The sequence below is a fragment of the Giraffa tippelskirchi genome, chromosome 2 (assembly GCF_054371585.1).
Source record: "Giraffa tippelskirchi isolate mGirTip1 chromosome 2, T2T-mGirTip1v1.2.pri, whole genome shotgun sequence".
In the NCBI taxonomy this organism is placed as follows: domain Eukaryota; kingdom Metazoa; phylum Chordata; class Mammalia; order Artiodactyla; family Giraffidae; genus Giraffa; species Giraffa tippelskirchi.
In genome coordinates, this window is record NC_137276.1 from 118,046,820 (window position 1) to 118,069,434 (window position 22,615).

The following is a 22,615-nucleotide window of genomic DNA, read 5'->3' on the forward strand; positions in this document are numbered from 1 at the left end:
GACCCCGGGCCCTTTGGTGTGGCAGCGATGAGGGAGGGGGATCCTGGGCCCTTCGCCTGGTATGACTCCGTGTCCCAATCAGTGTCTCTGTCGCCCCCAGGCAGCTGCCAGTGGTCGCCCGGGACAGAGCGTTTGTGTCATCGATGAGGTGGGGAGGATGGAGCTCTTCAGTCAGCCGTTCATCCAGGCCGTCCGCCAGGCACTGTCCACACCGGAGACTGTGGTCCTCGGCACCATCCCCGTACCCAAAGGAAAACCACTGGCCCTCGTGGAAGAGATCAGAACCCGAAAGGATGTGACGGTGTTCAGTGTGAGTACCCCACGGGCGTGGAGCAGGTGCCCTGAAACAGCGTGTGGCTTCAAGTCACCATAGCTTTTCCTCTTAGGCTTTTTCCTCTTAGGCGAGTCTCACTTTCTGTGAGTTCCTAGAGCTGAAATTACACCTCTGCTTGGTGACAAAGCAGTCTTGCCTCTGGAGACCGCCAGAGGGTCCGGCTCCTCCTGCTGCCCTCCCCCCGCCCCCGCCAAGCCCCGGGGCCTCGCCGGCATCCGCGCCACCAGCTGCAGTGCACTGGGCTGAATGCATCTCTTCCTGGGGGATGAGGTCACAGAGGCAAGCAATGCTGTTTTATTTTAAAGGTTTCCCTTTGAAACTGACCCCCTTCTGCTTGTGAGGGGAAGGACCTGTGGCTACAGGTTGAGGCACAGATTCCAGATGCTGAGGAGCAGCACCATCCAGAGAAATTTCTGCCAGGGTGAAAATGTGCTGCCTGTGCCAGGCAGGGCCGTAGCCGTTAGCCACGCGTGATTGTTCACATTTGAATTAAATGAAACTAAATTAAGTTAGAAAAATCTTTTCCTCAGTCACACTGGCCACTTGTCAGGTACCCAGCAGGTAAGACGCTCTGCCTGGAAGTGTGATGCTGGCTCTGGGCAGGCCCAGGAACCTGTCTTCACCAGCTCCCAGGGCTCTCAGGCCCCTGCAGTGGGAGGAGTCGTGGGGTGGAGCTGTTGAAGGGCAGGTAGGTCAGGGGCAGTGGCTGAGCCAGTTTTCAGCACTGATGGTGCTGCTGGGTTTTGCCTACATACCTGCTTTTCTCCCATCATCCCTCTGCGTCCTTCTTCTTGGAAACTGTCCTCCCCGTGGCACCTTAGTGTCTGCATCAGTGAGATATCACTGTGCTCACACCCTCCCCCCACCAAGTGAACTAGTGGGGCAGGCGGCCCCTCCTCTGCTCCAGCTGCAGAGTAACCGTGAGCACCTCACATCACTGGTTACTTGTCACCAGGGTCAGCTGCCCTCGGTGGGAGGGCACATTCACGTGTTATCACCATAGCGTCCAGGGTACTTCTGGGCAGTTGGCAGCCATTAAGGTTAGAGCAGCCAGGGCTGGAGTAATGTGTCTGTAAGTTGCTTCATTCATTTATTCTCTCACTTACTTGGTAAGTGAGAGATTGAGCATCTCTGTGCATGGATTGAGCATCTCCTGTGTGCTTGGCCTCGCGCTAGGTCTTGGTGATGAACGAGACACAAGTCTTATCCTCGTGGAGCTGAAATTCTAATGGAGGGGCTGGATAACAGAAATGTGAGCGGGCAATTACGTGGTTTCAGTTATGGCTAAATGCAAAGAAGGTGAACCCAGGCACTGTGGTCTTTGGGGGCAGGTGGTAGTGATCAGGGGAGGCCTGGGAGCCACACAGAGTCACCTCCTCAAAGGGCGTGACCAGGTCTTTAGAGTTTTAGGTTACCTTCTCTATCTCTTACATTGCGTGGCCTCCATATTAAGAGTTTTTGGTTGTGGTCACAGAGTTTCTGTGGAAACAGAATCAGTGAATAATAAAAGATCATGAAAAACAATTAGTCGTCAGGTCAGATAGCTCCCAAGCTGGAGGCCTGCAGAGCCGCTGATGCTAACTAAGCTCCAGGGGTTAGGTGTCTCTGCAAACTACTCTAATAGCCCTGCAGTGGGCTTGGGGGTTGACTGTTAAATCAGAAACAATGCTATATCTTAAGACAATACCACAGCTTCTCCTCTCTAAGCTAGGAAATTATTCTCTAGGCAAGGTAATCATTGATCTTAATGATGTATAAATAAAGCGATTAGCTTTTGGTTAATTATGCAAGAGACCCCCGTTATTCTTGTCTTTCCTGCATTCCTTTGGGGCTCCTGTGAACTTTCTGTGCATATTTTATAAACGAAGAAGCTCACTTATCTGCAGATTTAGGAGTTGGATTAGATATTTTTTTGGTCCTTTCTGTTTCTAATAAGCAGCAAAGTTACTTGAATTTATTTTTGAGAGCATCCTTTGCATCAAACACTTAGTCCATGGTACAAGCACATGTGAGGAGTGTACCCGTCTCTCCAGAAAAACAGACCATGGGACAGTCAAAATCTGGAGATGAGAAGAGAGATCAGTGTGAACAGAAGGAGTGGAAAGAGGTTTTCGGAAGGAAGGGGTTCTTGGGTGGATTTTTGAAGAGGAAAGAGAGGACAGGAAGGGAGAATATTCCAAATAAGGAAATAATTTATGTATAATGTGGAGGGCAGCTTCCCTGTGCTGATAGATGATGTGGAGATGGGACTGAAGTCATGATTTTGGGGAAGTAGTCACAGTAACTCAGAGCTGTTCACAGTATCTAGACTGTTCGTCATAGAGTTAGGTAAACAGAGCCTTACTTACCAGAAATACAGCTGAAGACGTTTCCAGTTTGAGAGAAAGTGTTCCTCCTCCTAAGTACAGCCTTGGATATTGTACATAAAACAGACCTAAGAAGACCTGAATGGTGGATGGGAGAAGGCACACAGACTAGGGACCTCAGGACCCCAGGAACAGCACAGGAGACACAGATGGAAATCACTTGTAATGCCAAGAACCAGGAAAATCAACCTGAGCGAGAAAGAAAAATAGCCAACATGCCAACAGAAGGATGACATAGATGTTGGGATTATAGGGTAGAGATTTTTCAAACAACCATCATAAAAATGTGTCAGTGATCAATTACAGACCCACTCAAAACAAATAAAAAATAGAAAGCCTCAAGCCAAAACATCAAAAGTTTCAGCAAAGATATGGAAGCTCTAAGGAAGACTCAAATGAAAATTTTAGGATGTAAATGCAATAACTGAATGAGAAAGTCCATGGGTGGACCCAGCCAGCTGAATGGAGTTGACAGAGGACAGAATCAGTGAATGCGAGTGGTGGAACAGTAGAGATTGCCCAAGAAAGAGCAGACTAAAAAAGTTAAAAGCCAGAGCCATAGGGAACTGTGAGACTTGGTGGTATAGAAACTTCCATCCTTATGCAAGTTCAGGCATAACTGAGGGTTCCCTTCCTGAAAATTCTGTTTCCCTCTCAGAAGTTTGGAAATGTTTTCCTTGTTTATTCTAGAGCTTACTGCTAAGTGTGTAGCTACTGAAACATGTTTTAAATACATACCTGTTGGGAGTATAGCTCAGTGGTAGAGCATTTGATTGCAGATCAAGAGGTTCCCAGTTCAAATCCGGGTGCCCCCTCTGAGGTCTAAATTTGGGCTTTCCTGTGGCTCAGCTGGTAAAGAATCCACTTGCAATGTGGGAGACCTGGGTTTGATCCCTGGGTTGGGAAGATCCCCTGCAGAAGGAAAAGTCTACCCACTCCAGTATTCTGGCCTAGAGAATTCCATGGACTGTATAGTTCCTGGGATCACAAAGAGTTGGACACGACTGAGCAACTTTAGCATCACTTCATGAGGTTATTTGAGACCAAATATCAGAAAACATTCAATGGTGATGTCACTGCTGTGGGGATAAGAGATGAAGACCTTCACGGGCCCAGATTACGACCAGCAACTGTTTACTGCTTCCACCCTTCTCTGATCAACAACATTAAGAAATACTTTTATCTTTGCTGGTCACTTCTAACAAAAAGTACGAGTTTGGTCACATTGGTGGCATTTCCAAAGCATATTGCTTTTGATTTTCTGTGAAATGTCTCCTTGTTGGAGATGCTGGAGAATGCTGCCTGCTGAGGGGACAGGGGAGATGCCTGGAGTCTGAGGATTGGGGGTTGAGAGGCCTGGGCTGGTAGCCCCCAGTCCTGGGACACCTAAAGGCAGAGCTGAGGCCCATCAGTGTGTGGAGACGTGATAGCAGCCTCCTCATCAGGGAGAGCTGGCATGCCTTATCCAAGGACGTTCGGTTAGTGGGGGCACAGCCAGGATTCAGACCTCAGTCTTTCGACCCCAAAGCCTGAGCATCAGTGTAGCCCTGCTGTGTGTTAACTTTGAGGGTAGGGATGGTTCAGGTGACGTTATAAATCTAGGATTCCTAGAGATTATTTGGTTTTTCTACTTTATAAAAATATTGCTGTAACTAAAATCTGTTCTACTATTCTGAATTCAGAGCCATTTAAACTTGTCTTCCATGAATCCGTTTTTCTTCTTTTAGTTTTTGCCAGTGGATTGCAGGATCACAAAATGGGGACTAGCTCCCAGCTTCCCTTCAATTTGGAAATTTCTAGACCTCCTCTTACTCTTCCTGGCCATGAGTATTTTAACCAAGCAAAGGATAAGCCATTTTAATCTCACCAGGAATTTGATGCTGTTTCTGTGTCACAGACTCCTGTAAGTACAGAAGTGAAAGTACACCTGCCAACCGCTATGTAAGAAGTCAGTAGGTGGGGCTTTTTTTTTTAAATAGAAATTAACAAGCTAATCCTAAAATTCATATGGAAATTCAAAGGACCCAGTTAAAACAACCGTGAAAAGGTAAAATGATGTTGGAAGACTCATATTTCCTGATTTCAAAACTTACTGCAAAGCTTCAGTAATCAAGACAGTGTGGTCCTGACACAGGGACAGACACATAGATCATTGGGATTGAATCGAAAGTCCAAAAATAAACCTTTACGTCTGCAATCAACTGATTTTCAACAAGAATGCCAGGACAAGTTAACAAAGAATAGTTTTTTAGCAAATGGTGCTGGAAAATTGGACATCCACATCCAAAAGAATGAAGTTGAACTCTTACCTCACATCAGACACAAAAATTAACCCAAACTCATAGATCTGCATGTAAGAATGAAACTAAATAACTCCTAGAAGAACATGTAGGAGTAAACTTCTGTAAACTTGGGTTAGGCAGAGTCTTATTTGATACAACACCAAAAACACAAGTGACAAGGAAAAAAGACTTCATCAAAATTTAAAAATTTTGTGCTTCAAAGGACACTGTCAAAAAAGTAAAATGGCCACCCACAGGATGGGAAAAATATTTAAAAATCATATATCTGATAAGGAACTTCATGTATCCCAGAATACATAAAGAACTCTTATTACAATTCAATAATTAAAAAACAAATAAATAAAATAAACCAGTTAAAAAAGGAGCAAAGAAACAAAAGACATTTCTCCAAAGATAGAAAAATAGTCAAAAAGCACATGAACGTATGTTTAACATTGTTAGTTTTTAGGGCAGTGCAAACCAGAACCACAGTGAGATAGTGCTTCACATTACTGGGATGGCTATAATGAAGTTAAAGGAAAGAAATGGAAAATAAAAAGTGTTGGTAAGGATGTGGGGAGATTGGTGCCTTCATACCCTGCTGCTGAGACTGGAAAAATGCAGCAGTTCCTCAAAAAGCTAGATATGGCATTAGCCTATAACCCAGCAATCCCACTTCTAGGCGTGTAGCCCGAAGAATTAGAAACATGTTCACACAAAAACTTGTACACACCATGTTCATAGCAGCACTGTACATATTAGCCAAAAAGTGAGACAAACCCAAATGTCCATCAGGTAATGAACAGACAAATATGTGGTTGGTGTACACAAATGATGTACACCTTCTTCTCCCACAAGAAGAGGGAATGACGTGGTGACACGTACTCAACCTGGAGGAATTAACATCACGTGACGCCAAGTGAAGGAACTCTGTCACAGTGGATTCCAGACTGTATGATTCCATCTACATGAAACGTCCAGAATAGGCAAATCTGTCGACATAGACCTTGGATTAGTGGTTGCTGGAGCCTGGGGGTAGGTGTGAGTGTAGTGATCAATAGTGGGCTTATTTGCGGAGAGGGAGAGGGCGGGTGATAGAAATACTCTTAACACATCACAACCGTGATTGTACTAAAAGCCACCAAGTTCTATCTTTAAGAGGTTGAATTTTATGGACTATGAATTGTATCTCAGTAAAGCTATGTTGTATGATGTCTACGTGTTTTTTGTTGTTGTTGTTGTTGTTTGGTGTTTAGTTGATAAGTTGTGAATGACTTTTGTGACCCCATGGCCTGTCATGGGGTCCCAGAGTTGTATGCAGCTGAGCACACAAACACAAAAGCTATGTTGTATATGTTGTATACTCACACAGAAATCCATAGGCAGGAAGGCTGAACAAAGAACCATCCCTCCCCCTTCCTCCTCTAGGGAGACATGGTGTTGCCCTGGGATGTGGAATGGAGTCCCTTCTCTGCTGTGGGCACTGGGTTCCCCAAAACCCCATTTGCAAAGTAATTCTTGGTTTAGAACCTTTAAACTTCAAGGAAAAATAGAGGGTTTGAATTCATGAATCATCCTATTTTTAGGTTCAATAAAATGAAGACAAAATATGAAACAGACTAGTAATACTTTTGATATGTATTAACTTATAATAATGAGCATTGTTAAATTAATTTCCTTTTTTATTCTCCTGCTTATTTAAAACCTGTCAGGGTGCTTCCCACACGGTTTCTAGGAAATGTATGTGGTTTTGTTTTGCTCTCTTGCACATGGTATATGCATAAAGAGATGTGTTTTGCCCACGTGTTCTTCTGTCCAAATGTTCGCACCTTCCTGATGTTATGGCCCTGAGTCGTTGACAGTTAGCTCTGAGGCCTTTCCCTGGCCCCAGGAGTCTCAGAGCTCTTTGGATGCTTCCTCGGTCAGAGTCTTCATAATCTGTATTTAATTGCTCAGCTCTATTTCAGAGACCCTCCTCAGCTTAGAATATAGTAAATATTTTCTGTATCAGACCCAGGATGAATGCAGTCCAGCCCTGGAACTCAGGGTCTTGTCTTCACAGGACCTGAGGCCGAGCCGCTCCTGCAGCCCTGGGAGGGCATGGTGGGAGGCGGAGGGTGAGGATGCTGGGGTCCTTCCTGAGTCGTCCTCACATCCTTTCCCCTCCCAGGCCCCAGTGCCTTCCTCTAGTTAAACTCTCTGGAAAGACTAGAATTCTCCTGAAAGGGAGGGGCACCTGCGCTGACGGATGAAACCGTGCTTGTTCCCTGTTCTTGGATTTACGAACTTGTCTTCAGTGGGCAAGGAGCACGATAACTGAACACAAAACGGTTTCACATAGACATCCAACTGCATAATTTTCAGAAATCATCTTAGGAAAATCAAAGGGGGTGGCAAAATATTCATATACTCTTTGCATCCTGTTCATCACTTTTAAATGCGAAGTCATTCCCAAAATGTGTCTTTTCCAGTTTTGATTGTGATTCTTTTTCTCCCTAACCAAGGCTTGGGGAGGTTCTCTGCATATTTTGGGGCTGGTGGGGGGCCCCTGTCCCTGCTGCAGCCCCAGCAGCCCCTTAGGAGGGTGGCTGGGCTCTGGCAGGACACCTGGGTGAAATTGGCACCGGCAGGGTGGCTTGGCAGTGCTCTAGGGCTTTTATCATCTCTGAACCTCACATCTGTTAAGGCTCACTCTATGGGCCCTGACTGTGCACCTAAACAGCCTGCGCCCAGGAAAGGAACTTGGGTAGTAGGGTTTCCACCTCATCACTCGTCACTTCCCTCATACACTCCCATTCTTTCCAAGGGATAAGCGGTTTAAAGACTAGACGTGAAGCCACAGTTGGATGATTCAGAGGAAGAAACCCTACAAGCAGCATGCTGGCTGTGTTTCCTTACGTGTCTCATTGCACCAACTGCCCCTTACACTGAACGACATCAGAACTGTCCCGGGTGGAACCGCTGATGTCCAGCGCCCGAGATCCACCCACTGCAACTCTACGGGAGCTGGAAGAGAAGGCGCGGCCTCCTTGGGACTGAGGAGCAGGGCGGGACCTGGCCCCTCGTCCTTCCGTCTGTTCACAGTGTTGCCTTCCTCTCTTTTCCCGCCCGCCCCCATATCTCTTAGTGTTCTTCCCCCTTCTCTCCCTCTCACTCCTCTCCTAGCTCAGCATCTCATCCTTTTCCTCGCGTCTGTAAAGGAAGTGATGAAGTATGCACAACAAAGGAAGTGGCCCCCATGCTCCTCACGTCCACATGGCCCTTCGGGGCCCACAGTGAAATCTCAGGGGCCCTAAGGCACAACTTCATGTGGCTCCCCACGAGGTCAGGGCGGAAGGAGGGCGCTGACGGCCTGGTGTGTCCTCCAGTCCTTTCTCCATGCTGCTGCCTTCCTGCTGCTGGATGCCCACGTGCCTCCTCTCCCCTCCTCCTCCTCCTCCCACAACAGGGGCTTCCTTGGATGCTCACCGCAGGAGTGGACTTGGGCTAACTGAAACATAAATAGGATCAGGAAGCCTGACAAGGCTGTGCCTCTCTCCTCAAGTTGAAGGAAAAGTGGGTGGTCCTCCTCGGTGGAGCCAAGGCTACCCGGGGACCAATGGGCAGCATCCTTGGACACCACCCTTAGGGGCCAGGGCTAAGTCGTCCTGAGACTCAGTTTCTCAGAAGTCCTCCAGGGCCCAGCTTGTACCCCAGGGCCAAGGGCTGCTCCCACAGGAGAATCACCTCCCTCCTATAAGAAAGTTGTAGGATGCAGGCGGCCAGGCGCTGGGGTCCGCTGTGCATTTCCTCCTGACATGTATTCACCTCCCAAACCAGGACCCCTGCTACCCCCGGGGGCTGAGGTCCTGCAGGGGGACCAGGCCCATCTCCTCTCAGGGACTGCACCTCCCGGACCCACTCAGGTTTCCCAGATGCGTGCATTTCCTGTCAGCACGATTCTCTGCTTGGCTGTCCTCTTCACTGCTGCCCTTCTCCCAGGTTCACTGGTCAAGACCAGCCTGGGCATAAGCACCTGTGGAAGTCTTTCCTTCTTTCCTGATCACTGTCCTCCCCCCACCCCCCTGCCCAGTATCCCGTGCCTCCCCAGGGTCTCAGGGACCCTCTGCCAACCCTGTCCTCACTGTTATGTGTGCCCCCCATCTGGTCTTTGGGCCCTGTGTGTGAGGTCAAGGTCCTGGCTGATTCTCACCACCCCTGGCATCTTGCCCCCTGGCAGTGCGTGTTGAATGCTGTGTGGGTGGCACATGAAGGCTCTGGTGATGAGGAGAGACCACCTTGCCCCGTGCTGGGGAGACAGCCCCCCACCGGGCTCCCTGGGGGGTGTTCAAGTGCTTGAGTTGTACTCAATGGGCCTGTGGTAGTGAAAGAAAGAAAAATATAACACAGATCATCAAGCAGAGCTTGAATACACTCTTGTTCCTTTTGTCTGTAACAGTGATAATTGCTGAGCTAACACATCAGGTGCAGGGGCGCTGCGTTCTAGTCTGCCCTGCATCCCCCGGTACCTCTGAGATCTCAGCAAAAGCCCTGCTCTCCACCGCGCGCCCCACCCCCAGCGCTGTCCTCATCCTTCAGGCGCAGAGTTAACTGGTGTCAGAGGCTTCCTGCAACTCACAGATCTCCTAAATCAGGGAGAGAGGAGTAGATTACTGCCCTTCAGAGAATCCCGGAGTCCTGGGTGTGAGGCAGCTCTGAGAGGGCTCACCTGGCGGGTGGGTGCCCACCTGGAGCTGTGGTTCTTCTGGCTTCACTCAGGCCTCCTGTCCAGGTCAGGCTTCATTCCAGCCGCTCCAGCGTGCTTCCCCAGCAGCCCTCCCAGGGCTCAATTCACAGCTCTTTTAAAATCCATCTGTCATCAAAACCCACTCTCACTGTGTGAGCCATCCCTTTGCAGAAGCTGGTGGTGGGATTTGAGCCCAGCTGCCCTGCTTTCAGAGCCCTCTGGGAGGCCTGGGGTGCCTCCCTGGGTCAGTCTCATCTGGGTCTCACTTTATAAAGCATACGTCGTCTTCTGGGCTGTTCTGTTAGAGTAAAACCCAGCAGAGTAGGGAACTGAAGAAAAGGAAAGGGACTCTGAAATCTGCTTTCCTGCTTCTTCCTACACAGGTAACCAAGGAGAACAGAAACCACCTTTTGCCAGAGATTGTGACCCATGTGCAGAGCAGCCAGAAGTGAAGACGACATGTCATTACTTCTCTGCACGTCAAACGCTTCTTCGAGAGGAGCCCCAGTGCCCTGCCCGACCAGGTTTTATGCCTTCGGTTTACTAAACCTTGGAGGCTTTTCCAAAGAGAGCCTGACAGCTGTTTTCCATAAAATGTTTTAAAAGATCAAATTAGTCTTAATGCTGGATTGACTCTACAAGATTAACAATCCACTGTGGTGTATTTACGCTGAGAGATTTCTGTTTATTTCCTCTTGCAGTTGTGCGTATGATTTGGGTAAATTATGAAAGAAGAAATGGTTTTTGGAGTATTAGATGGAATTTGCCCCCACTGAAGTTTATAAATGTGTTCAGGGAAGGGGGGTGGGGAGGAGTTCACTGCCTGATCATTTTGGCATGTCAGGAAAATTAAATCCCTTCCCGGGAGCAGCTGCAGCCTCCTGCAACTTGGAGTGATAACAGTTATTTGATTTTAAGAAAATCAGTATTTCAAAAAAAGCCATTTTGGGTCCTTCCCCGCCTGCATCTTTTACTGTTTATCTGTTTGCTTATTGCTTAGTAAAATAAAGAGAAATGTGATGGCTACAGACATGCGGGTCCTGATGTGAGAGGGATGAGCAGCCTATAGAAATGTTGGTAGCGCTTGGTACCCAGTGGGGGTTCAGATCAGGGCCCCACTTGGGCCCCATTCATTTAGACACGTTCACAAACTTTTCTGGGCCCCGTTTCCCTTCCAGAAAAGGGGTGAGTGAGTGCCATCAGAGGAGGGCTGCCACAGCCTGAAGGAAGCCACCCTCAGCTGTCCACCCAGTCCCCTGGGGAGTGTCCAGGGCCAGAGCCGGGGCTGTCGGGAAGAAGGCTGCAGAGAGACGAGGTTTGGCCCTGGTAGGGCCCCGTGGGCCAGACCACTGAAACCCCAGACCTCATAGAGGATAAGAGTTGCTCTCCCAAGGGTGATGGTACTTGAGCAATAGACATTTCAGTGCTTTTGAATTGCCAGTATATTTTTTTTAGCCTTAGCCACAGTGCCAGCTGGTGCTATTGCTGGGAGTATGTATGAATGTGACCACTGACCCATTTATGAATGTGTAGAGCAAGGAGCCTGGCAAGGTGGGCTCTGGGGCAGCAGACAGTGCAGAAAACACTGGCATCTAAACCGAGATGACAGCTTACAGCCTGTGACGGGCTCTTAAGATGGTCTGTCTCCCCCACAGCGGCTCTCTGAAGCCTGGTCTGCACTGGCCCAGGCTCTGCAGGATTACACCTGGAAAGAGTCTCCCAGATTATTAACAGACCTCAGCCTGAGAAAGGGTGCCTGGGCCAGGGTGAGAGTGAGGGGATCCCACTCTCCCTGCCTGGATGATATGTCCTGGGAGGCTCTGCTTGTGACATCCGACAGGCGGGGTGTGACATGAGCTGCACTCAGTGGGACCAGAGGGCACAGCTCGGTGTGGTCTGCAGGCTCCATGCATTGGAGTGGCTGCTGCTCTGAAGCAAGTAGAGGCTTCTCAGGCGCAGGGGCCCTATTCCTGTGATAAATCTACTCCCCTTCAACTTCCACAGCCCTGCATGAGCCCCCCGCAGCCCTCAGCACCAGGAAAGAGGGAGGCAGGCTGAGTAGGTCTGGGCCCGATGCCCCCAGCACCCTGGCCTGGGGCGCAGGCTGCCCTCCTGGGGCTCCTGCCCTGGCAGGAAGCAGCCTTCACCAGCCCCTATAGCAGGGGCTCTGTGGCTGGGAGTAGAAAGGGACATTTTCCAAAGGAAACCAACACAACGTTATAAATCACCCATATGCCAGTAAAAATTATTTTAAAAAGCATCCAAAGTTAAAAAAAAAAGAAAAGAAACAAGGCAGGAAACAAGGAAAGGAACACTTAGAGCCAAGGCCAGATGTGCTTGAGGAGGGTGAGTGTCGCGGTCTCCTCGCAGCATGGCCCCGGGCAGTCGCCGCTGTGGGGAGCTCCTGCACTCTTGCTTGTGATGGTCCTGGCAGGAAGGAGTTGAGCCCAAGTCTGAGTGTCCCTTCCCATGACTCCCCACGTGCCCCCTTCCCCAGGAATTCATGTCGAACTCTAATGTGATATTAGGAGGTGGGGCCTTTGGAGGTGGTTAGGTCATGAGGGTCGGGCCATCGTGAAGGGGATTAGTGTCGTTGAAAAAGAGGCCCCAGAGAGCTCCCTCACCCCTGCTGCCATGTGAGGAAGCGGGTCTCACCAGACACTGAATCTGCTGACAATGGGATCTTGGACTTCCCAGCCTCCCAGCTGTGAGTAATATTTGTTGTTTAAGGCTCTAGCCTGTGGTATCAGATAAAATGAATTGACAAATAACTGCAACTCAGGGCCAAGCATGCACAGCCTGTAGAAACAACATTCTGCTGAGGTTAAAGAGGGAAGAGAGGGCAGGACACCTGAGGCTCGCACACTCTCTGAGCACAAGCTGGGGCCCACGGAGGAGCTGAGCACTACGTCTGTGTGGGTACCACTGAGGTGAGGGGCTCCCGGAGAGGAGGGGTGCAGGGGCCACTTGAGATCAGGAATCCTCTGACACCTGAGTTTGAAATGCCTGCTATTCAAATAAATCCAGATGCCTAGCATAGCTGGGTGTGAGTCCAGACTTCAAGGGGGAATTCACTCTGAAAAGCACAGAGCAAACGTATGCAGAGCTCGTGTGAAGAGCTCAAGCTGGAAGACATGGTGGGACAGGCCGAGGCAGAGCTGATGTGGGCGTGTCCAATTGTTCTTTCTTCCTCCCTGTAACAGCCGCTTCACACACAGTAGTTTTAAAAATGGGAGGTCTTTTATTTTTTTGGTCATGCCGAGGGGCTTGCTGAATCTTTGTTCCCCAACCAGGGATCAAACCCAGGACAAGGGTAGTGAGAGTGCTGAGTCTAACCATGGGGCCACCAGGGAATTCCCCCAATAGTTATCTTTTTATCTCTGAATAAGCACATGTTAGGGAGATGGTCCTCTAATTCACAAAATATGATCTCTTTCGTGGCTGACATGAAGAGGGCCCTGTAATGCTGTAAGTTCATTAAGTTACTTACAGGGGCAAAGGGCGATGCCCCTGGGATGCCTGGGAAGGTGGGATGGACCTTGCCCCTCTTTCTCTTCAATCTGTGTGTTCATGGAATGCTGTGTCTGGGAAGATCAGGTGGAGGCGGGGTGGGGGAAGGGCCTGATGGCAGGTGCTTGTGACTTGGGACAAAACAGTAGGGAAGTGGAGGAGGCTTGAGGAGAGTTCAGGGAACAAGCCTTGTGATGCCTGTTTCATGGACCAGGAAAAGTCCGCACATCAAACAATCGTAGAAATGGCCTGCCAGGCAGATGGTTTTAACACATGGTGCAGAATGTAGACTCAATAATGCCAGAAGAGCCACATGATTCATATAAAACCCAGCACTACGGTCTATATTATCTTTAAAAGAGAAGCAATTTTGTTCAGCATTCAAATGTAGAAAATAACTCCTTAGCTCATGTCCCGCAGAACATTTGAATAACTCCAACAGGAAATGTCACCTTTGGAAAATCTCCTCTAAATGGGGGCTAATAATACAATATTTTGCAAGGAGTATACTCTGATAAACAGTTGATCAGCTGAAGATCAGATTAACGAGCTCGTGAGTTGTAAATAGAAAAGTTATTTACAACACTTAAAAAAAAAAAAACACGTGACTGAGTTGTTGACAGCCTGGGAGTCCTGGAGGGAGGCCAGCCGTGATCTCAGCCGTGGGTCCACGTGCACACACGCGCAGTGTGCACACTCAGGCAGCTTTCCTGCCGTAGACAGTGCAGGGCATGGCAGCCCTGTCTGAGGAGTCTGGCCCTGAAGTGGGTAGTCCACACCTTTCCTCCTCCCGCTGGCCCCACAAAAGCTGCCAGAGAACCAGGATAATAAGCAGTAGACCCAGCAGTTGAAGAAGCAGCTCATGAATCTCTCGTGGAACAAGATGCGGGCACACCAGGGATGCACTTGTCTTCCCATCTGCATCACCCTGTCCCTGTTGACTGGTTTCCTAGCTCTTCAAGCAGCTCTCACTTTCTCTGAAAGCCATGACTGTTTCTTACTTCTAGAGGCCCAAGGAGCACCTAGGCTGAATGCTGCTGGGCATAGGTCATTTTCTTACCTAATTCAAGTGACCACCCTAATATAGGGAAGCCTCCTTTTAGTCCCCAGGGCTTGGTTGCCAAGTTGCCCAAGAGAATTTCAGGAACTGCCAGCCAAGTTTGGTTGAGCCAACTTAAAGAACTTTGCTGAGGTTATTTCAGCTGTTCTTTAGACAGACATCTGCAAATCCATCAGAAATAAGAAAAATGCACCTCTAGGGATTGCTGATTTCAGAATGGCACACTGTGTCTCTGATGATAGACTCTACCTATTGTTATTAATTGCTAATTCTTATTTTAAAAAAAAAAAGTATTACCATCTGCTTCCAAGAGATAAGGTAGTCTCTACAATACTATCCCCTCTGCCTACACTTCCAATCCCAGATACCTTTAAGAAATTTGTGTGACTGCTTTCAAATTGAGTATCTCTGATAAACTGTTGTCTCTCCAAAAGGGATGCCTCACCAGGTCAGTGATGGGTATTTTCTATGGACCCTCTTCGGAGACCCCTTCTTCCTCCCTCACAGCAGCAAGAAGCCACATTTCTGCTCTACCTGTTGGGACTCTTAATATGAGAAAAACTGTCCCAGAATTTGCCTACAACATTGTAAATCAACTGTACTTCAATTAAAAAGGGAATTAAAAGAATAATATATATATATAACTGAATCACTTTGCTGTACACCTGAAACTAACACATTGTAAATTATACTTTGTAAAAAATAAATTAAAAAAAAAAATTCGCCTAAACGTCATTCTTACAGTGAAGCGTCAATTTTTTTAAAGAAATGACAACAGTTCAGTAGAACTCAAACAACCAAACACAGCAATAACTGTAAACATTTTAATTCCAAAAGCAAAGTATGTGCAAATGTCCTGTGACGCAGTAAGGATTGCTTGGCTTGGAAACAAGTATGCATTCCTGGGAAGCACATAGGAACGCCAGGAGAGATGGAGCCTGGCTTCTTGCAGGAAGTCACTGTGATTGCAGTTAGCATCATTCCTAGGTGGCTCTCTGTGGCCTGCCTTGACTGAACTTCTGCACGCACATTGCTGGGGACAGTTGGCTCCTTTCACAGGATGTTTTGGACGTGACTGCATGCACTGTCACGATTTTTGCAGTAAAGCTGTCACTGGTTTATATTTAACATCTGCATAAATATTATCAAGACGTGAGATGTTTACACGTAGATTGAACATCAGTGCATTGGACCAGCTCATGGTGTGATACGCACTGCTGTCTGCTTCTTTTTCACAGTAACAGTGAGTGTAAAATGCCAGTTGTTTAGCATGCAGCTGTCTTATTATCATCAGGGCAGGAAGGAGTTATGCGCTCTGCTTGAGTTGTCTTAAGATGTTACATGGCTTTTGTTTGAATTGTCCAGTTCTGGGAAGGGTGCCTCCCGCATCCCACCACTCGGGCCACAAGAGCCAAAGGAGAGGGAGACCTGGTGTCAAGGTTTGTTTTCATCATGTGAGAGATTTTTCAAGAACCTGAGATCAAGTTGCTCTATTTTCTACAAAGCATTCATTTTTCCATAGGACAGATCTCCTGGCTCAAATTCTGTGCTCTGTTTGGTTCAGGGAGCACAAGGGGGAAGCCATGGGGGTTTGGTCCTTCCCTGACACCATGGCTCCTCTGGCCCGAACTCGGCTACTGCTCATCGGAAGCACTCTGCTGGGAGGCCGTGTCATCCAGGCCCATGTCCTCCTGGCTCGCTCTTCTGCACATCACCCCCGGGTTCTCGGCCACATGGTGATCTCGAAGCAGCCCCTGCTCAGTGACCTCTGTGCGTTCGCAAGGCTCAGAGAAGTGCTTCCAAAGAGAAAAGAGAAGCGAGTTTTATGGCTCAGCAAAACTGATCACCTCGCCTGATGACTATCTCACAGCTGCAGGTACCAGCTGGTAGTGTGGCAGGGACATGGGTCAGAGTCTAAAGTACAGTACAGTTACAGAGGACTAAAGGCAGCTGGGCTTGAGGAAGGGACATGCAGTCCCAGCCACGAGTCTAACATCGTGAGAGGGGTGCCTCTACACACAGGGACCTTTTCTCGGGTAATCTGCAAAGAGATGACCTTGGGTAAAAAGTAATTTGTGAGCCTGGATTTTCTGAGTTTGCATCAATGTCACTTCATATACACTCAGCCCTGCACCAGTGCTAAATCCTGCAGGTTTAATCCTAAAGAGTAATACCAAGGTTTTTTTTATTCTGGCTGAATGTGGTCCCAAGGACTCAGCCATCCTTGTGGGAGAGAGGGAGAGAGAATTTTTCAGAATCCCAGAACTGCACCCACAGATTGTCATAAACACATATGGGGGTGGCAGAAAGGTATGCATTGTTATTGAGGAATTGAGAAAAAGGGAAGGAGGTTTGTTTACCTTTAGTTGTCTAACTAAACTTGGTTAAACTCCTGAAGTAACCTGGGGCTCCAGGGTGCTCATAACCCCGCCCTGAAGGCTGCAACCCTCAGGCTCTTCTTAGGGCAGGTCACGCTGGCCCTGGTTTCAAGGGGGCTGGGGTGCCACTGTATGGCTTCTCCTGGGGGAGAAGAGGGAGGGCCGAGCCCCCATCATCCACCTCCAAACCCCCACACCCAGAACCACAAGGCCGGCAGGCTGTGACTCAGCACCACTGCAGACAGGGCAGTGTGCGAATGTTGAAACGGAACTGGAAGTCTCCAAGCTGGTGCTGGCTTTTGCCTTAATGTCTCCTATTCTTTCCTCCCTACCACCATACAGGAGAGAAAGGCTGGGTATTTATGTATGTACTTACTTGTGATGCTCAGGGATTCATCCAATGCCAGCTAGCTAGGGATTCTAGATAAGTAACAGTTCATTTGGGTCAAGTCCTCAAAACTCTCTAACATTTAATTGCATAAAGCAGAAGGCCATCTTGGCAGCTTCACAATATCTAGTGGCTAGGAATCGATGAGGATCTGCCTGCTAGGCTGGTGTGCGTCCTTTCCTCTCCCTCCAGCCAGAGGAATGTGAAAAGAGAAGGAAATACAACTGGTCCTTTTACCTGGGCCCATGGAGAACCTGACCCCACATCCTGGGTTCAGAGCGGAGGGGACTCCGCCTTTGGGCTCCCTGCAATAACGCCTGCCCGGGCGCTACTACTACAGGACAAATGTGATGTATCCTGTCAGCTTCAGAGTGCAGACATACCAGCTCCTATCTCACTACTGGTCTGTTACAATGGAAACGCTACGGGGGAGGTGATGGGAGCCTGCAGGAGGGGGTCCGGGGTGCTTGGGCCAGGAGCCCTCCCTGCCCCCTAGCTCCTCACCCGTGTGGACTGGCTGGCGGCCCTGGCCGAGGGACCCAAGGCAATGTTGACGCTGCTGGAAGACTGGGTGTCACTGGTGTTGCCCCCCTCGGCAGCAGACAGCCCAGAAATGACCAGGGCGCTGGAGAAGCTCCTCTTGCCAAACAGGAAGCTGAGGGTGGAGCTGGTAGATGAGCCCAGGCTGGACCTGATGAGGGCCTCAGCCCGCTCACGGACGCTCAGGTGGCTGGCGGCAGGGACGGCTGGGGGCTGGGAGTGCAGGGACGCGGCCGAGGGGCATAGGGACAGCTGGCTGCCCGAGCGCCGCGGGGCTAGCTCGTGGACCGACGTGGACGTTTTCAGGAAGGTCGGGCGGCTGCCCGCGACAGGGCCGGACGCGCGCAGGATGGGCGGCGTTTGGCTTAAGGCCCTGTGGGCCTGGACGGACTGACTCCTGCCTTTTCTCCTGCCTTTAAAAGAAAGCAGAGCAAAACAGATAAACAGCAAGGCCCTACTGCACAGCACAGGGAACTCTTCTCAATACTCTGTAATAACCTATATGGGAAAAGAATCCAAAAAAGGATATATATATATATATAAGTGAAAGTGAAGTTGCTCAGTTGTGTCCGCCTCTTTGCAACCCCATGGACTGTAGCCTACCAGGCTCCTCAGTCCATGGAATTTTCCAGGCAAGAGTACTGGAGTGGGGTGCCATTTTCTTCTCCAGGGGATCTTCCCGACCCATGGATCGAACCCGGGTCTCCCGCATTGCAGACAGATGCTTTACTATGTGAGCCACCAGGGAAGTCCAATATGGTTGTATATATGTATGGGCTTCCCAGGTGGCACAGTGGTAAAGAATCCACCTGCCAATGCAAGAGACCCAAGAGACATAAGTTCGATCCCTGGGTCAAGAAGATTCCCTGGAGGAGGAAATGGAAACCTACTCTAGTATCCTTGCCTGGAAAATTCCATGGAGAGAGGAGCTTGGTGGGCTACATACAGTCCATAGGATCGAAAAGAGTCAGACACAACTGAGCACACACACACATACAGAGTATGTATGTACAACTGAATCACTTTGCTGTACACCTGAAATTAACATGACATTGTAAACCAACTATAAATTTAAAAACCCGTAAGGGAATTAGAGAGAAGGGAAAAGCAGGGGCATTCAAAGTGTCACTCATATAGTCAACCAGAGCTTTCTAAAATGGGAAATTAAGAAAAGCAAGCAGAGCAGACCAGATTGCCATGGCAGGTGGTCGCTAATGTCAGTATCTTCGAGGTGAGGTGGGAGGCCTGCTCTGTGGAACCCCAGAGAGCCAGGTTGTCCCCTGCCTTCTGGGCCGGGACAGAGGGCTGGGAGCCCAGGTCGGGCCTCCACTAAGGCCTGAGAACTGAAGGGTGGGGTGTGGGCACTGCTGTGGGGAGCAGCAGCCAGCGGCATGGACCTGTCCAATTTGCCCAGGCTTGTCCTGGCTTTCACACTGAAGCCTCCTGTCCCTGGAAGCATGAGGGAAAATATGCAGGTTTAGACCATTTGCAGTCTTGAAAAGGGGGTTAAAAAAAGGGTTGAGCCACACATACTGTGGCCTTTATTTTCTAAAAACGCTTTCCCTTAAGATCAAGGTCTTTGAGAGGAAGCCCTCCTTGGCCTCACAGGGGCATGCATCACCCAGGTTCCCATTTCTGTCGGGGCTCCCAGTGGACTGGAGGGACTCCCAGCTCCTTTTGGCCAGCCATCCTTCCCCTCGGGGTCACTCCTGGCCTAGGTCTTGCTGAGAATCATTGAAACAAGGCCATTTTGACACAAGGGACTGGACTGTCCAAGGATTTGGTCCTGGCACATCTCTTGGGGCCATGAGAGGGGAGGCTTAAAGTGCTGGACCCACCTCTGCAATTGTAGAGACCAGGCAGGTGGAGGGAACCTTGTGCTTGCTGGAACGCTGAATTCCTTAACTTAATCACCAGGCAGTTTAGTCAGTAAGTTGGGTCTGACTCTTGTGACCCCATGGACTATAGCCCGCCAGGCTCCTCTGTCCATGGGATTCTCCAGGCAAGAAATACTGGAGTGGGTTGCCATTTCCTTCTCCAGGGAATCTTCCTGATCCAGGAATGGAACCCAGGTCTACTGCATTGCAGGCTGATTCTTTACCAACTGAGCTACAAGGGAAGCCCAGAGGGTCTAATTTTAAAATATTATTTTAACAACAAGGTCTTACTGTATAACACAGAGAACTATATTCAGTGTCCTACGATAAACCATAATGGAAATGACTAGGAAAAAAAAAAAAGAATGTACAATGTATAACTGAATCACTTTGCTGTATGTAGAGCAGAAATTAACACAACACTATTAATCAACTATACTTAAATTTTTAAAAATTTTAAATGAATAATAAAAATAAATATTATTTTGAAGGGGACAGCTAGTGATGTCACAGTGCTACCAGTTGCCCTACTGATGAGTCTCCTGAAGTGGCTCAGTTACCTTCAATTAGTACGAATAGAGAGGGCTGTGGGTGGGTACTAGCAAGGACTGTCACCTCATCCCAAGTTCCCAAATTATTAACAGGGAATCTGGTGATGCTGAAATATTTATATTTGTCTACGGGACCACATGAGTGATACATTTTAATTTTTTAAAAAATTTTATTAGAGTATAGTTGATTTATATCGGCTTCCCAGATGGCACAAGTGGTAAAGAATCCACCTGCCAATGCAGGAGATGCAGGAGATGTGGGTTTGATTCTGGGGTCAGGAAGATCCCCTGGAGGAGGAAATGGCAACCCACTCCAGTACTCTTGCTGGTAAAATCCCACCACAGAGGAACCTGGTGGGCTATAGTCCATGGGATCGCAGAGTCAGAGCCGACTAAGCAACTGAGCACACATGTAGTTGTTACAACTTTGTCTTAGGTTCAGGTGTACAGCAAAGTGGTTCAGTTATACACATACATATATCCACTCTTTTTAAGATGCTTTTCGCATATAGGTTATTACAGAATACTGAGTAGAGTTCCCTATGCTATACAATATAGTCCTTGTTAGTTATCTATTTTATATATAGTAGTGCATATATGTCAATTCCAATCTCCCAATTTATCCTTGCTCCTGGTTTACCCCCTGGTAACCATGTTTGTTTTTTACATCTGTGACTCTATTTATGTTTTGTAGATAAGTTCATTTGTACCCTTTGTTTTCAAACAGTGTCATAGGATACTTGTCTTTCTCTGTCTGACTTGCTGCACTCAACATGGGAAGAGATGTTACTGTGGACATTCCCTGGGTCCCCCCAAGCCCTGCTCCTCTCACTGCCCTGGACTGGCTGAAAGGAGCCTCCTGACTTTGACCTTAGTGCCATTTGCCTGCTGTGGTGGTGGGCGCCCAGTTTCAGAGGGCACTGGGGTTCCCACCTGGCTCCCTCCTGCCCGTCCAAGAAATTTGGGTGCTCCCCCTGCGGAGCTGCTCACATTGTGGGACTGGAGCCAGGTTCCCTGGGTAAGTGCAGGCAGCTGGGGCCCTACCCAGGCTGGGGCCCATCTGATCGTCCCCGCTGAGTACTTACTCCTGCAGAGGAAGAAAGAGGGAGAAAGGGACCCTGACAAATCAGAATTAAGAAGAGAGACAGTGATTTGTTAGTTTATTCAGTTTGGCAAGGCCAAACATCTGTTTGTGATTTATCCTGTAACGCTGATTGCTGCCCCAAAATACTCCACAGTCATCCACAAGATGGTGATTTTGATGCTAGAGAGACCACCCATACTCGGTGGGGGACTTAGCTTATTTCAGTAACAAAGGGACAAAGGCCCGTCTGTGTGTCAGAGGGGACTGGTCTGTGTTCTATGCAAGATAGGGTAACCCTCACCCCAAATTGCTTCAGATTTTCTTGAGGTTTTTTTGGTTGCTCTTGATTTTTTAAAATTAATTTTGCAAATGGAACAAGTAAGAAACCAAACTGAATGCATTCATGCTACTTATTATTTTGTAGTTTAACTTATTTTGCCAATTACTTCATTATCAAATTATGAGTGATTTTAGGGCAAACCTCCTAAGAGCCTGAGTTGAAATTCTATATAAATTACCCTCCTTGGTTCATTATTCCAGCACTATTCCTCTGCCTCTGATTGTTATCTCAAAAGTTGTGGTTCAGTTCAGTCGCTCAGTTGTGTCTGACTCTTTGCGACCCCACGGACTGCAGCACGCCAGGCTTCCCTGTCCATCACCAACTCCTGGAACTCCAAACTCATGTCCATTGAGTCAGTGATGCCATCCAATCATCTCATCCTCTGTCGTCCCCTTCTCCTCCTGCCTTCAATCTTTCCCAGCATCAGGGTCTTTTCCAATGAGTCAGTTCTTGGCATCAGGTGGCCAAAGTATTGGAGCTTCAGCTTCAGCATCAGTCCTTCCAATGAATATTCAGGGTTTAATTCCTTTAGGATTGACTGATTGGATCTCCTTGCAGTCCAAAGGACTCTCGAGAGTCCTCTCCAACACCGCAGTTCAAAAACATCAGTTCTTTGGCGCTCAGCTTTCTTTATGGTCCAACTCTCAATCCATACTTGACTACTGGAAAAACCACAGCTTTGACTGTGCAGAGCTTTGTTGGTAAAGTAATGTCTCTCTGCTTTTTAATATGCTGTCTAGGTTTGTCTTAGCTCTTCTTCCAAGGAGCAAGTGTCTTTTAATTTCATGACTGCAATCACTGTCTGCAGTGATTTTGGGAGTCCAAGAAAATAAAATCTGTCATGGGTTCCATTGTTTCCCTATCTATTTGCATGAAGTGATGGAACCGGATGCCATGATCTTAGTTTTCTGAATGCTGAGTTTTAAGCCAGCTTCTTCACTCTCCTGTTTCACTTTCATCAAGAGGCTGATGAAAAGTGGTGGTGCAAATTCTTAGAATAGGACAGAAGAGATAAGTCTTTCTGTCCAACTGGGGACTCAGATTACTTGTTATTGTTGATCAGTTGCCAAGTCGTGTCTGACTCTTTGCAATCCCATGGACTGCAGCATGCCAGGCTGCCTCCCTGTCCCTCACCATCTCTTGGAGTTTGCCCAGGTTCATGTCCATTGAATTGGTGAT

The 22,615-nt window shown here is 48.3% G+C and overlaps 2 protein-coding genes and 1 non-coding gene across 7 annotated transcripts in view; 2 read left to right on the forward strand and 1 right to left on the reverse strand.

Annotated features, from left to right (window-relative positions):
- The window catches only part of NTPCR (nucleoside-triphosphatase, cancer-related), a 36,851-nt gene extending 26,115 nt beyond the window's left edge, over positions 1–10,736 (forward strand). For 2 of the 4 annotated variants that reach the window (XM_081570383.1, XM_081570382.1), the window contains exons 4-5: positions 101–310; positions 10,092–10,736. In XM_081570383.1, coding sequence (XP_081426509.1) covers positions 101–310; positions 10,092–10,160 — 279 coding nt within the window. In that variant the 3' untranslated portion in view covers positions 10,161–10,736. The remainder of the gene's footprint in view (positions 1–100; positions 311–10,091) is intronic. The other 2 variants (XM_081570384.1, XM_081570385.1) reach the window with 1 other exon arrangement.
- On the forward strand, positions 3,444–3,515 carry TRNAC-GCA (transfer RNA cysteine (anticodon GCA)). The gene has a single exon. It is a non-coding gene; the product is annotated as a tRNA-Cys (tRNA).
- Positions 10,737–15,090: 4,354 nt separating the features above from the next.
- The window catches only part of PCNX2 (pecanex 2), a 308,594-nt gene continuing 301,069 nt past the window's right edge, over positions 15,091–22,615 (reverse strand). For both annotated transcript variants that reach the window (XM_081570388.1, XM_081570387.1), the window contains 2 exons: positions 17,549–17,997; positions 15,091–16,074 (listed from right to left, as the gene is read on the reverse strand). In XM_081570388.1, the coding sequence (XP_081426514.1) occupies positions 15,913–16,074; positions 17,549–17,997 (611 nt within the window). In that variant the 3' untranslated portion in view covers positions 15,091–15,912. The remainder of the gene's footprint in view (positions 16,075–17,548; positions 17,998–22,615) is intronic.